Here is a 15,332-nt window from a genome sequence, read left to right on the forward strand (position 1 = left end):
AGTCTTACTTATTAGAATGTGGTAAAAGGAAAAAAGGGGGGACAGAACATCCTCCCAGCTGGGGAGTACGGGGCTGGCAGCATCATGCTGTGATGCTGCAGGAGGGACCGGCGCACTTGACAAGAGGGGCGGCTTATTATTGAAGCGACATCTCAACACATCATCTTGGGCTCAGCTGGGTCTTCTAGTGGGCAACGCCCCCGAAGCACACGTGCAAATTAGAAGATGCCCAGAACATTTTAGCCAAGTTAAAGCATTTGAAAGCAGTTCTGGATGCTATTCAAGTGTATGTAAATGTCTGACTTTGAAATTATTGCATTATGCATTCAAAAGAATGATTAAAGCCAGTATGTTAACGAAATGTAATGATATATATTAGTTTTGTTTGATTGAAAAACCCATTATCATGAAAGGAATAAACATTGTTTGTTGTTGTTTGAATGGTATTAACTGAATTGTAACTTGGGAACTAAAAAAGGAATTCGACCATCTGTGTTGGCCGGCAGCAATTTTATTTTATTTTGTTGTTTTTTAATTTACATTCTTTGTAAATTGATTTCTTGGGGTAAAGGGGCAGATTAAATAAGAGTATTATTCTTTCTGCTCCCTTTCATTCAGGATTTAGGAACGATTGTGTTTATATCAAATTGTTCTTTTATTTTAATCAATGAATGAAATAAAGAATACCGTAAATGAGTAAAGGAAGAGATCTCCCTGATTATTTTCACAAAAGAAGAACAACATGATTTCTAATTGACTTTACTGTCAGACAAGAATAATTTAAAAAAAAGTGTATTTTTCTAAACTTAATGCAAACTTCTGCTTGCAGCTGTACAACTGTGCAATCAGCCCTGAAACATCCTGCAAACCCATTAATGTCACCACTAAACCATCACCGGCTCAGTGTCCGTCAGACCGTCTGTAAACTGGGTCACATGGTTCTGGTACACTCAACATCCAACTGTGGTCTGATGGTGCCAGCGCTCTGTGGCCTGCGGCCGAACATATGAACGTGTTTATAACATGCGTACCAACCGGTAATCCGAACTGGCACTGCGATGCCGGCGCACGTCAGATTGCAGAGGGACCGTGTCAGCCGATGTGTCAGCGCTTGACTGCTCTGAGGTCAGACAGCCTCTCACATGAAAACCCAGGGAAGAATTCATCCTGTCGAATCAGCAAAGCGAGCCGGGCGAAGGAGCAGCAGCAGCGACGGAGTTGTGGACGGAGGACGTCGCCAGGGAGGCCCCAGAAATAGCTGAGTGACACCAAGAGGACGAGGGGAGGAACCGAGACCCGTGCAGGGGCCCGGGGAGACCGGGTCAAGGCAAAACAAACAGAGCCAGGCTGATGTCTGAGGGCCGGACTTGCCGGGACCAGAGAGAATTTGAGAGGACAAAAAGACCAACATAACCAAGCTCCCATTACCAGAACCTATATCCAGATATTCTGAGAATCTAGTACAGGGTCGTCAACCCGCGGCTCTAGAGGCTAGTCCTAGTGGCTCCCTGGAGATTTTTCAAAAATGTTTGATATTTTTTCCTTTTTTTCTTCTTTTTTTTCTTTTTCTTTTCTCTTTTTTTTATCTTTTTTTCTTCTTCTTTTTTTCCCTTTTTCCTCTTTTTCTTCCTTTTTCGTTTTCCTTTTTAATCTCGACATTTCAACTTTTTTCTCGATATTTCAACTTTTTTCTCGACATTTCGACTTTTTTCTTGACATTTCGACTTTTTTCTCGAAATTTGGACATTTTTTCCTCGACATTTCGACTTTTTTCTCGAAATTTTGACTTTTTTCTTGACATTTTGACTTTTTTCTTGACATTTCGACTTTTCCCCATTTGCTTTCATTCTAAGGCTTATACAAGACTTTTCATTTTTTGCGGCTCCAGACATATTTGTTTTTTGTGTTTTTGGTCCAATATGGCTCTTTCAACATTTTGGGTTTCCGACCCCTGATCTAGTAGTTAAGCACTCCCAGAAGATTTGGGCACAGTTTAGACGAGCATTTTCACTTAATAACATGTTGATGAATGCACCTATATCAAAGAACAATATGTTTAAACCCTCCATCATAGACAGATCCCTTGACATCTGGACCAGAAATGGATTAGCTACTTTGAAAGATTTATATATTGATGATAATTTTGCATCATTCGAGCAGCTGAGATTAAAATACAAAATCCCCAACTCGCACTTCTTCAAGTATCTGCAACTTCGCAGCTCTGTATCCTCACAATCAGCGCAATTTACAACGACACCACCAAGTTCCCTCTTAGATTCTCTTTTAAAACTCAGCTTTGACCATAAAGGGCTTATCGGAATAATTTACGTGTCACTCAATTCCCATAACTTAGAACCTCTGACACGTCTAAAAAGCCAATGGGAAGTAGAATTAGACATAGAACTTACTGAGGATGTATGGGACTCCACATCAGATAGGATACACTCATCCTCAATTTGCTTAAGACATAAGGTAATACAGTTCAAGATTGTACATAGGCTACATTGGTCTAAATGGAGATTGGCAAAGATAACACCAAACATTGATCCTAACTGTGACCGCTGTGGAACAGCAACAGCCACTTTATCACATACAGGATGTTCTGGCTCTGCCCAAAATGAACAGAGTTTTGGGAACATTTATTCAAATTCTTTACTGACCTGCTAGGAATACCCATAGAATCTCTTCCCATAATAGCGGTATTTGGTGTAGTACCGCAGGACTTCTGCCCCACTCATCATGGCTAAAACATGATAGCCTTTGCCATGTTACTGGCTAGAAGGCTCATATTGCTTAACCCTTGTGCTGTCTTTTGGTCAAGGAAGGAGGAAGAAAAGAAGGAAGGAAGGAAGGAAGGAAGGAAGGAAGGAAGGAAGGAAGGAAGGAAGGAAGGAAGGAAGGAAGGAAGGAAGGAAGGAAGGAAGGAAGGAAGGAAGGAAGGAAGGAAGGAAGGAAGGAAGGAAGGAAGGAAGGAAGGGAGGAAAGAAGGGAGAAAAGAAGGAAGGAATGAAGGGAGGAAAGAAGGAAGGAATGAAGGGAGGAAAGAAGGAAAGAAGGAAAGAAGGGAGAAAAGGAAGGAAAGAAAGAAAGAAAGAAAGAAAGAAAGAAAGAAAGAAAGAAAGAAAGAAAGAAAGAAAGAAAGAAAGAAAGAAAGAAAGAAAGAAAGAAAGAAAGAAAGAAAGAAAGAAAGAAAGAAAGAAAGGAGAAAAGAAGGAAGGAAGGAAAGAAGGGAGGAAGGAAAGAAGGGAAGAAGGGAGAAAAGAAGGAAGGAAGGGAAGAAGGAACAAAGGGAGAAAAGAAGGAAGGAAGGGAGGAAAAAAGGAAGGAAGAGAAAAAAGAAAGAAGGAATGGAGGAAAGAAAGAAGGAAGGAAGAAAAGAGGAAGGGAGAAGGAAGGAGAGAGCAGGATGAAAGAAGGACAGGAGAATTAGGTCATTTTGACCCAAAGACAGTACAAGGGTTAAATGGAAAGACGGATCTCCAACTTCAGTCAATGGATCAGAATCTTCTGCACCATCTGACTTTAGAAAAGATCCGATACGTTACAAAAGGCTGTGCCCTCAACTTCTATGCTATATGGCAACCAGTTCTAGATCAGGTAGAAAAGATAGATACACCTCAAACATTTCCAATGTATAGATATAACCCCCCCCCCTTTTTTTCTTCTTCTTATTTTTGTACGTTTTTGTTTGTTTTGTTAACTTCATTTGTGTTTTGTTTGTTTGTATAAATGTGGTGGTACAATGGGGTTGGGTTGTCTGTGGGGTGGGATTATGTTGAAATGTATTGAAATGCATGTCAAATTGTATCTTGTACGATTTAAAAAAAACTAAAAAGAATACTTTGAAGAAAAAAAAAAAGACCAACATAAAAGCTGAGAGGAGTCCAAGGAAATGCACATTCACTGCTACCAAATGCAACGATAAACCCATTTATCAGAGAATCGGGTGTACATTTAATGTCACAAGTGATAAATCATTCCCGTTGATGAAAGAATAGCCAAAGTTCAAATCCGAAAGGGAAAGAAAGGAACAGCCGTGAGCTCAGACGAGATGAGAAGCTTTAATCTCAGCTCAGCTGCCGAGTGCTGCTGTGAGTGTTGATAGTAACAAAGGGAGCAGTGGCTCGGAGGGTGCAGAAACGTGACATCATTTCGTTGTTATGCAACTATCCTATTATCCAAAGCACCGTGGAGTAACGTTAGAAAAGTAGTGTTTGAAATCAAAGATGGTCAAGCAAAAGAAGTTAAAGAAGGGGATTTCTCTGCAGCGTTCAACAAAGGCTCACCTAATTGTGTATTTAAATAATAGTTCACACTTTTTACATCATATTATCTTTTGTTGTAACGTTTCTGAATGTAAAAGATCTGCAAAGCTCCAAAACCTGAAGGGAGGTATATCCTTGCTCTGGGACGGTCTCAAACACGTCATTTATAGTCTAGATTTAACCAGTTTTATCCAGCGACATCATCATGTTACACATTTACATGACTAGTTGTTTTATAATTGTTGATTTTAAGTCATCTGACCAATCAGAGGCCGACTCTTCTTCTTTTTTAGAAACTGTAACGGGGTTCGTGTTGGGTAATAAAAATGATGGCAAGCCGATTTGTTGTTAGTGGTGGTTTTATTATGTCCTTACTGACTCCCTCTTGCTCAGCAGTGCAAACAACAACAACAAAAAGACTATTTACTAATATGTACAGGAGTAGGGGTGGGCAAAAATATTGATACGGCAATATATCGCGATACATAGTCTCCCGATACGATATCGATATTCAATGTATGTATCGCAATATATTGGTGTATCAATATTTTTGCCCACCCCTAGCTGCACTTTATTTTGTGATTTCAGTGTGGGTGAGACACTGCATTTTATTTTTGTCATTTTAAGTCAGGGGCAAGTAGCTGTACTGTATTTTTGTGATTTCAATTACAGTGTGGGTGAGACACTGCATTTTATTTTGAGTATTTTCTATCTAAGAATAATGCACACACTGCACTTTTCATTGTTTTTTAGTGTGTTTTTTCATGCAAATATGTTGCATAATTAAAATGGAAAGTTTGAATTACATTGTTTTGACTCAGTCTGTCCAATGCATTATCACTATCATCTGATGTACATATATACAACTTGGATTTTAAGATGTGTAATGCATTTTTAAATTTTTCGGTGAACTATGTAGAATATCGCGATATATCGGGATATATCGCATAATCGGGATATCGCAATTTGTATCGTATCGTGGCTCAAGTATCGTGATGCGTATCGTATCGTGAGGTCCTTCCCAATACCCACCCCTATACAGGAGAGTATCCACTGTCAGGGTTATAGTCCATTTGTCCGTAATCTGTAATCCGTAATCCAATCCGACAATAATTCAATCCTTAATATTTTTCACCAGTATCCCTCTACTCACTCCAGACTCCCTCTCCACTCCTCCTAAAGTCTCTACTGGCACCTGCTTATATATCCTAAACCAGTATCTCCCAACCTGGGGTCCGGGGGGGGTGGGGGGGGGGGCGCGAATCTTTGTCTGCTTTGAGGATATGCAGTAAAAATTATATTTGCGCATGTTAAATAAATAAAAAAACTCATAATAAAACACCTAATGGAATACAGTAATCCAAGTCTGTATAAACCCACGTAGTATTTTAAAATGACCAAAATATATTTCTAAGTGATTTAGCAGGATAAAAACTTAATAAATTATTATTATTATATCATTATTCAACATTTAATCGTACTACTACTCCGACAGGTTGTCAAAGGAAAAATATTACAAATTTTTGCTCTCATATTAAAAGAGACATTTTTCAGTAATTATTTTATGTCCTTGCAATTATCTTCTGTGCGTATTTTATACATTGGTGACACAAAATGAAGGTGAGAAAGACAAAGTCATATGTATACAGGGTAAACCAAAGAGAAATGTATCACAAAAACATAATTAATGTACATTTTTTTCAATTAAAGATTTTTAACCAATCACTTTACTCTATTGGTGCTAGTATGTACGGGTCGGGGGCCCGGCTGGTCTTAGACACAAGTAGGGGGGGCTCCAAGGAAAAAAGGTTGGGAACCACTGTCCTAAACCACTCCCCAGACCAAGAGACCACCAACATTTATAACAACCATTTATAAATAAACATGGTTTTTCATTTAATACAGTCAACTATACTATTGTATTAATACTCGAAAAGTAATATAATTTATATCCCATTGTTATCATTCCATGTCAACAGCACACAGGTCTATATCATCGAAAAGAAACAAAAAAAGAAACACCTGGACACAGAAAGTAAGTGGCATTTTATTCTAGTTTAAATAACATGTAATAATCTTTTTCTGAAGTTCGACATTATTATGTACCTGTAGTCTTATTGCTGTGTATGATAAATACACCACTCCTCATGATGGCGCTCCGTCACAGAAACCTCTTCAGATAAGTTGCAACATCCATCTTTCAGAGTGGATGAAAAATCCAACATCCAAAACGTTCTATTTACGTTAAAATGTTAGATGCTACCGTTGAAATAAATCAATTTAAAACATGACCGCAAAACCAGGGATTGTCTGCAGCCAGATTTCTCCTCCACGTCAACTGTGCTGGGATGAATGTTTATGTACCTCATCAGGTGAGGTTATAAAAAGCCAGAAAATTATGAACAACACTTTGGGACATTTGGGGAATTCAACATCTAAGCATTGAACTTAAAACTACAAGAACATGATCACTATTATTAGGTCTTTTTTCGGCCGACTCAGAATCGGTTTTAGTCTTGGTGCTAGAGCCGGTTCCAAGCAGGTTCTACAAAGACGGTTAGCGATTTGCTCCATGCTACGTTGAAACCCCGCCATCGCCATGCCCCCATGTAGCTGGTACCGTACCAGTACCGGTTTTGTCTCTGGTAGCCAGGGTTCTGCTCGTCGCCGTGGTAACTAAACTATGTTCACAGAAGTTTTTTAAATACAGGACAGTCTCAGAAAATTAGAATATTGTGATAAAATCCTTTATTTTTTTGTAATGCAAAAATGTCATACATTCTGGATTCATTAAAAATCAACTAAAATATTGCAAGCCTTTTATTATTTAAATATTGCTGATCATGGCTTACAGCTTAAGAAAACTCAAATATCCTATCTCAAAAAATTAGAATATTCTTGGAATCTTAATCTTAAACTGTAAGCCATAATCAGCAATATTAAAATAAAAAAAGGCTTGCAATATTTTAGTTGATTTGTAATAAATCCAGAATGTATGACATTTTTGTTTTTTTAATTTCATTACAGAAAATAAAGAACTTTATCACAATATTCTAATTTTCTGAGACAGTCCTGTAAGGTGATTGCATTGTTTTGATTGGTTACGGTGGTTTCTCGCATCTGGCCTGGAACCCCTCTGATGCTTAGGGGGGAAGGTCACTAACCGGCTCGCAGCTAAGCTGCTACCTTCACCCCCGGGTCCGAGGCTGCAAGCGACAGCTGCAAGCTCTTAACTTGGTCCTTCCTCAGACAAAGCCAGGACTCTTCCAGGCTGGATTATCAGATAAATAGCCAACAGTTAGACAAGCACGCTCCACTGCCGCGACTGCTCGACCTCCGGGCAACTGAGCCGCTGCGGCTCCAGGCAGAAATCTAGTCCTAGAGCTACGCTGGGCACGTTCCAGCCAGTTTCCAGGACTACTGGTTCGGCCCGTTTGCCCATTCAGTGGAGTCAGGACATTCAGACTGACTCAGGCCACGTTTACACATAGTACGTATTTACAAAAACGGATATTTCCCCCTCTACGTTTTGAAAAATATCCTTGTTTACACGAACCCGCATGAAAACGCTGTTAAGGTGCTATGAGCATCCAAACCTGCAGGGGGCAGTGTAACGAGAAGCGTAAAGTCATGCTAGCCAATCGGAATCCTGGAAAAAAAACGTCAAAAAATGACACGTGTGAAGCCTGATTTATGGTTCCGCGTTAAATCGACGGCGTAGCCTACGTACGGTGCGCGTCGCCGCGTACCCTACGCCGTAGGTCTGCGTTGGTGTAACGCGGAACCATAAATCAGCTTTGACTGCCAGTTATTTCCAAAACGGAACGAGAGTCTTTCGTTTGGAGTGACAGAGAAGTGGAGTTACTTTTAAGTGTGACTTTAGAATATAAAACAGGTAAAATACAAGAAAATATTGACGGTGGCCAAACAAATTGTAAACACAGATCGCACAAATAATGCTGGTGACGTTTCTGTTGCATAATGTGATGTTCTGAAGCCAAAATCTTTTTCCCTCCGTTTACAAGCAAACGTGAAAACGGAGTTTTTGAAAATCTCCACTTTGGCCGGAGTTTTCAGAAATGATCGTTTTTGGTGACTTTGAGTGTAAACGAACGGCCAAAACACATGAAAACGCCATCGTTTTTGCTTGAGAAAGTCTTGAGAAAACCCACAAGTTTATCAAGTTCAGATACTCCATGTTTGCAAACTGTGTCTTTGGTGAAGTCAAGATGAAAGACTGTTGATGGTGTTTGGTTTTTGTCAACAAGATGCAAAAAAAGCTCGATCAACGGGTGTAGACTGGGATCAGCAACACTTTCTGCACATCTGTTAACCAGAACATCAGCCTCGGCGGAGGGCGGTACTGTTTGCCGTCTCTCCCATTCACATTTTTTTTTTTTTAAACCAAAGTTCCCAAATTGATTCCCCGGAGCGTGATGGGGCGGATGGCACAGCCCTCTTTCCTTGAGAAACAAACAGCTTTCAGCGATCCTCGTGAGTCAGCTCAAATGAGTATCATATAAAGATCCACTCTATATATCCTCCTTCTGTTACTCTTTTTTTGTACCCGTTTTTTTTTCCACAGATGGAGACCACCACTTCTGAATTAAGTTCCTTTGCTTTTCATCAGAGAACAATTACATTTCTACTACTGTCATTTAGCAGACGCTTTTATCCAAAGCGACTTACATCTGAGAGAACAAACACACCATTCCGCCCGGGGAGCAATTAGGGTTAAGGCCTTGCTCAGGGGCCCAAGGTGGTTCATCTTGGTTGCCATTCCAGGGTTTGAACCTGGTCCACCAGACCCAAGCCCACCTCTGTAGCCACTAGACTACCACCCCCCCATTACATGAAAAAAAATATTAAAAATATGCATTTAAAGTCAAAGAAAAAGCCAAACAGGACTTGATTTAACCCCAATTTTTTAAAAACAAACAAAAAAACTCCCAATCAGAATATTTCATCGTGGTCTTAAAGGCGTGTGCTCACCCATCTCTGGATGGTGCCGTCCCTCGACAGGAACGCTGACTGTCCGCCGCAGCAGCTTGTTCCTGTGAGACTCTGAGCGCCTCTCGCGCATCAGCAGAGGGTGAACCTGCCGGAGGAGAGCACAGCGTCAGCACACAAACACACGCTCCTCAAGTGCTGCAAAGAATACAAACAAACGAGTCTGCTCGCATTTTAGGATCATCTTGATTACACAAATATTATCATGATTGCAGAATCCTGTGGCAAAAAAAGATATAAGTTCATATAGAAACTACAACATAATAAACAAATGCAAACTAAACTAAAATAAGGTTACAGAAAGTTTGGTAAACGCACGGGGGAATCAGCTAATCAGCAGTTTCCTCTTTCGTTGGCATCGTTTAGTAAAAGCATTCACAAGAATAGACGATCCGGAGACAAAAGATGGAGCGATGCAACATCATGCAGCGGTGCCACATTCGGCCCCAAAGTCCCAGAATTCATAAAAGTGTGACTAGAGGGAAAACCAATGGAAGATGCGCTGCACTAATCAGGAACCACGGTGCTTTTGAGGAGTCGCTGTAGAACCCAGTAAAAAGCTTAGCTGAAGACCAGAGTGAGCAGAAGCAGTTGGAAAGTGTTAACCTGAGCATGTGAAGCTGGGTGCACGCCGCATTTAAGCCTCATTTTAGCCTCATTTTAATGCTTTCTTATACAAGCTTCCCGAAATACATGTACCAGGTAGCTGCTTCCTACTTCCAGTATGAATAAGAGTTATTATAGGAAAAGTGCTTGCAGATGAATTTGGAGCAGCTGAAAGTGTCGAGAGGACTGAGTCTGAGAGGATCAGCAGCCAAAGATGGACTTTGGTCCAACCTGTTAGAGATTCATTCATCAGTTAAGAAAATTAACAAAAAAAAAAAGAAAGTTCTTCTTTCACATGTAAAGTGCATAATAATGTGAAAAGACTGAGACTGGAGAAATGTCAAGGCTAATCATGAATATCTGTGATTTTTTTTTTCTTTCACAAACAGACTCGCAACAACGTCCATTTGTCAGTATTTTATTAATTTTATTTCACAATTAAAACGTTGAAGTAATGAGGATATAAAACAGTCTCCCTGGCCACAAGCCGACGCTCGTGCACTGGCGGGCAAGAGCGTCACCCACAGTCATGCCTCGGTTTACTTTAGCTGTTTAAAGGAAGACGACACGCCCGAGACCTCCGCTGTGACTTTAAGAGAAGTCCAATCTGCCAAAAAGTGAAGCCGCAATCTGGCCGATTTCATCAATACCATCAGCTGCATAGTACGTAGAGTACATGAGCACAGTTGCAGTTAAAGGTCAAGTAAAGGTCCCCTTTTTCAGGTTGTCGCTGTGCTCTTTAAAAAAGATTATTTCAAACACATTTTTGTACAGCTGTTGCTAAAAAACTCCCGTCTGCAGCAGCGTGAGGCCGCAGAAGAGCCGCGGCGAGCACAGAGTGTAGTGGCTATTTGTCCTCCAGGTGAATCATTAAAAAACTCAAAAGTATCAAACTATAATAAACTGAATCAAATCAAACGGTCACTAAGACACCTAGGGAGGGAATTTACGCAGGATAAACAGTCCACTGTCCAGGCAAAAAATGAAGTTTCTTGAGGTTTATTCCATTGGCAAACAAAGAAAGAACAATGGTCCTTTGCCGCCTCTCTTATTCCGGTAAAAAAACCATCTGCCCTCCCAGGTGTCCGCCTCACCTGTGTCTGCCAAACCCTATATATTTAAACTCCCCCGGTGCGCTGCAGCTACCCAGTACCTTCAAAATAAAAGCATGGTTAAGTACCAAAATAAACTTAATCAACAGAGGTGTCAAGTAACGAAGTACAAATACTTCGTTACCTTACTTAAGTAGAAATTTTGGTTATCTATACTTCACTGGAGTAATTATTTTTCAGACGACTTTTTACTTTTACTCCTTACATTTTCACGCAATTATCTGTACTTTTTACTCCTTACATTTTAAAAACAGCCTCGTTACTCTATTTCATTTCGGCCTTTAAAAAAAACTATCCAGTTAAATTGCTCCATCCGGATAGAGTGAATTTGGTTGTGGTTGTTTCAGATGTTCTTGTCCAGTTTTGTTCTTACATCCGTTCCCTCAGATTCCTGCAACTAAACTTGAATGTTCATTCCAATAAACATTAGGATAAATGATAACATGCCTCTGAAGTTTGACTTTTTGCACCATTACCATACTTATAGGCAACTAGTCATCATATCTCCTGCTCTCTGAAACACATGTTAATTCTCAATAGTACACATATATGGTTCTTTAATATATTTGCATTATACTAAGATGCATTCATTTTCAATGGCTTTTGTCCTTAATGGCTTTTCCCCCTTACATTACTTTTACTTTATACTTTAAGTAGTTTTGAAACCAGTACTTTTATACTTTTACTTGAGTAAAAAACTTGAGTTGATACTTCAACTTCTAGGAGTATTTTTAAACTCTAGTATCTATACTTCTACCTGAGTAATGAATGTGAATACTTTTGACACCTCTGTTAATCAATACTAAATATCATAAACAAACTAAAGGTGTGTTCCCAAAACTAAACCACAAAACCTAACTAAATAATGAATTATTAAATAATGTAAAATGACAAATAGCTCCAACACAGAGCTTCAGTTCAAGAGGGAGGTACGAGTCGCAGAAGGCAGTGGAGGATAGTGCAGCGTATGGGGGGGGGGGGCTTTGGGCCGAATCCAGCACCAGTGAAGGTCGCTGGCAGGTCACATCAAGCCACAAGACGTTGCAGTGCCGCTCCGTTCATTTAGAAAGGAAGACAGGGAGCATAAAGATTGCATGAAGTCCCCACTCCGAGCAGGACGCTACTACTCTCTGCTACCAATGTACAGCTGCATCACATTGGACAGATGAGCACGTGCACGTAACCGCACATCTCTGCTGGGATAATTCAGTTAGATCGGCCGAGCACAGAACGCTTTACATTTCACAGCGTCAGGATTGCGTTTATGAGACTCTTTATTCAACTTAATCAGGTACAAGCGTCATAAATCAGCCGCTCGTGCAATTACTTTCTTCTTTGCTACTTGTGCGACTAAAATGCACAAAACCACATTGTTATGCGGCGGACTGTTGGGGCTAACATAAAACCTGCAGTGATGGAATTACGGTACAACCTCTTCCATGAAAAATATAATAAGCTAAATCTTTTCTTTATGAGACCAGAGTAGCGATGCACTGAGCAAATGCTTATAATTCACTAAGTTCCTTATTTGTGTTGGAGCTTTTCCACAATGGGACATCTGGGTTTTTATTCATTTTCTATTTTTTGATCTGACAGCAGTACAGTAAGTGTGGGTCAAGTGGTGTCAACCATTGGATGGGCCACAGTGAAATTTGTGAAGGCAAAAAAAACAACAAAAAGCACACACTGCAAAAACAGCCCTGCTAGAAATAAGCCTAATATTATTAAATCTAGTCAAATTTGTCTTATTATGAGCAAAAATAACACAGCCAATGAAGAAAGAAATATTTTCTTGAGAGGAACTCTTAAAACCAGCAAAATAGTCTGAAAACAGTCTTATTTTTTATCTTGAAACAAGGCTTTTTAACTTTCTAAGAAATTATCTTGCAGCCTGCTCAGCCTCGTGAATTTCTTCACTCTTTAATACAGAAATGTTTCCTCTGGATTTCACTCTGACTGTGGGCGAGGATGGTATCAAGAGGATGCACAAGAAACTAACATCTGGATACAGCTGGATAGACATCCAAAATGTTGCTGAATTGGAAAGGATTTGTTGTTGGTTTTGCAGTAAAACCCTGCTGTTATAGGATGTTATTAGAAGCTCTGGAGCCATCATGATTGTTTTGAACGGTTGCGTAAAGCCTCCTCCTGCCCTGTTGTGAGCGGTTCAGTATGTTCTGTACTGGCGTAAATGGCTGTGCCAGGCTCTTTTCATGTGAGAGAGTGTTTGCAAAGTGATTGGGTGTAGCAGGCGAGACATTCTGACATGAAGGAACAGTAGGAGTCAGTGGTGAACTTTTCAGCTGAATCGCCTTTGTCAGGATTTCAGTAGCGGAGGAACCCGAATGCAGGAAACCACGTGAAGAGGCAGGAGCCAAGTCTTCGATTAGACAAGAGCCACTCACGCAGGAAATTCAAATATAAAGTAAAAGGCAACTCAAGGAAATGCAGAACTAAAAAGGCATAAAACAGACAAGCCGAAGGATGGACAGAGAGACAAAGACAGGTGATGGGCTAGCGGGTGAGGGAAGAGAAGCATGAAAATACATACGAAAGGATGACGTGACACGGGAATCATGACAGGAGAAAGTCAGACTTGAACTCACACACAAGGAAACTGAGCTGAAACAGAAGCAAACTATATGCTGTCTATTACAACACAAGTTGTCTCCAGACACTTTCCAGAGACCCAGCACATGACCCTGAACAATTATTACATAAACAATTGTCTCATAAGGGGGGGGGGCTAAAACCAGCCAAGTAGAGCAGAAAAAGAGAGAAGAGAAAGAGAGGATGCAGAACAGAGAGAGGAAAGTCAGATATATTGTCAAAGGTACTAAAGAAAAGATAAATTAGTATTAACTAGCCGTTAGCTGGAGAACTAAGAGTTCTGATTCATGGTTAGTTGGTGGACTACAGAGACGACTACATGAACAGGAATGGACAGCAGTTACTGGTACGATCGGGGGTTGGGGGGTGGGGGGCTGCAGAGCGGCATGCAGCTCCTGAGGCTCTGGCCTGCAAACATGTACAGAAGAGAAAAGGAGGGGGCAGACCAGCACATCAAACTACAGTACAAGAACCATTCTAGTGAGATACTAATTCTAAATAATAACTGAGGATTAATATGAAGAAAGGAAAGAGAAGAAGAGGAGAGAAGGAGGGGTGAGGGGCACCGCTCAGTGGATCATGTTGGTGTTCCCCTGCAGCGTAGCTCTATAGCAGCGTAGCTCTATAGCAGCGTAGCTCTATAGCAGCGTAGCTCTATAGCAGCATATCCAGGATGAAGCTGTTTCAGACCAGCTGCTCTAGTCCTGTCCTAGAGCTGCAGCTACGACTACTGGCCCGAAACACACTAACTGGAGGTTTACTAACACTAACTAGAGGCTTTACTTAACACTAACTAGAGGTTTACTAACACTAACTAGAGGCTTTACTTAACACTAACTAGAGGCTTTACTGAACACTAACTAGATGCTTTACTGAACACTAACTAGAGGTTTACTAAACACTAACTAGAGACTTTACTAAACACTAACTAGAGGTTTATTAAACACTAACTAGAGGCTTTACTAAACACTAACTAGAGGTTTACTAAACACTAACTAAAGGCTTTGCTGAACACTAACTAGAAGTTTTATTAAACACTAACTAGAGGCTTTACTAAACACTAACTAGGTTTACTAAACACTAACTAGAGGTTTACTGAACACTAACTAAAGGTTTACTAAACACTAACTAGGTTTACTAAACACTAACTAGAGGTTTACTAACACTAACTAGAGGTTTACTAAACACTAACTAGGTTTACTAAACACTAACTAGAGGTTTACTAAACTCTAACTAGAGGCTTTACTAACACTAACTAGAGGCTTTACTAAACACTAACTAGAGGTTTACTAACACTAACTAGAGGCTTTAATAAACACTAACTAGAGGTTTAATAAACAATAACTAGAGGTTTAATAAACACTAACTAGAGGCTTAACTAAACACTAACTAGAGGCTTTGCTGAAGACTAACGGTTTAAGTTTGGTTTTAAAGGTGGAGGTGGTGTCAGCCTCCGTAACCCAAACTGGAAGTTGGTTCCATAGTAACGGTTCCTGATAGCAGAAGCAGGGACAGGAAACAAAACTAAATCAAACAGGGGAACATATCGAACCTTAAGAACAGAGATCAACCCACAGAACCGGCTTATTGATACATGTTACAGCAACTGGTCGATAAAGTTATTAAAGTGAGTCTTGTGCAAAGTACACGTCTTCCGTCGGTTAATGTTTTGTCTTCATTTCACATGGGCTGCTTCTGGACCGCTGACTCCCGGCCTGAAGAGCTGGCT

The 15,332-nt window shown here is 40.3% G+C and overlaps 1 protein-coding gene across 10 annotated transcripts in view; it reads right to left on the reverse strand.

Annotated features, from left to right (window-relative positions):
* Positions 1 to 15,332, reverse strand: part of syngap1b (synaptic Ras GTPase activating protein 1b) — a 308,706-nt gene that overhangs the window by 164,888 nt on the left and 128,486 nt on the right. For all 10 annotated transcript variants that reach the window (XR_009781899.1, XM_061717453.1, XM_061717452.1 and 7 more), the window contains exon 3: positions 9,258 to 9,363. Coding sequence is in view for 9 of the 10 variants with exons in the window: in XM_061717453.1 (XP_061573437.1) it covers positions 9,258 to 9,363 (106 nt within the window). In the remaining variant the exon portion in view is untranslated. The remainder of the gene's footprint in view (positions 1 to 9,257; positions 9,364 to 15,332) is intronic.

This window comes from Cololabis saira, chromosome 3 (genome assembly GCF_033807715.1).
Source record: "Cololabis saira isolate AMF1-May2022 chromosome 3, fColSai1.1, whole genome shotgun sequence".
Lineage (NCBI taxonomy): Eukaryota > Metazoa > Chordata > Actinopteri > Beloniformes > Belonidae > Cololabis > Cololabis saira.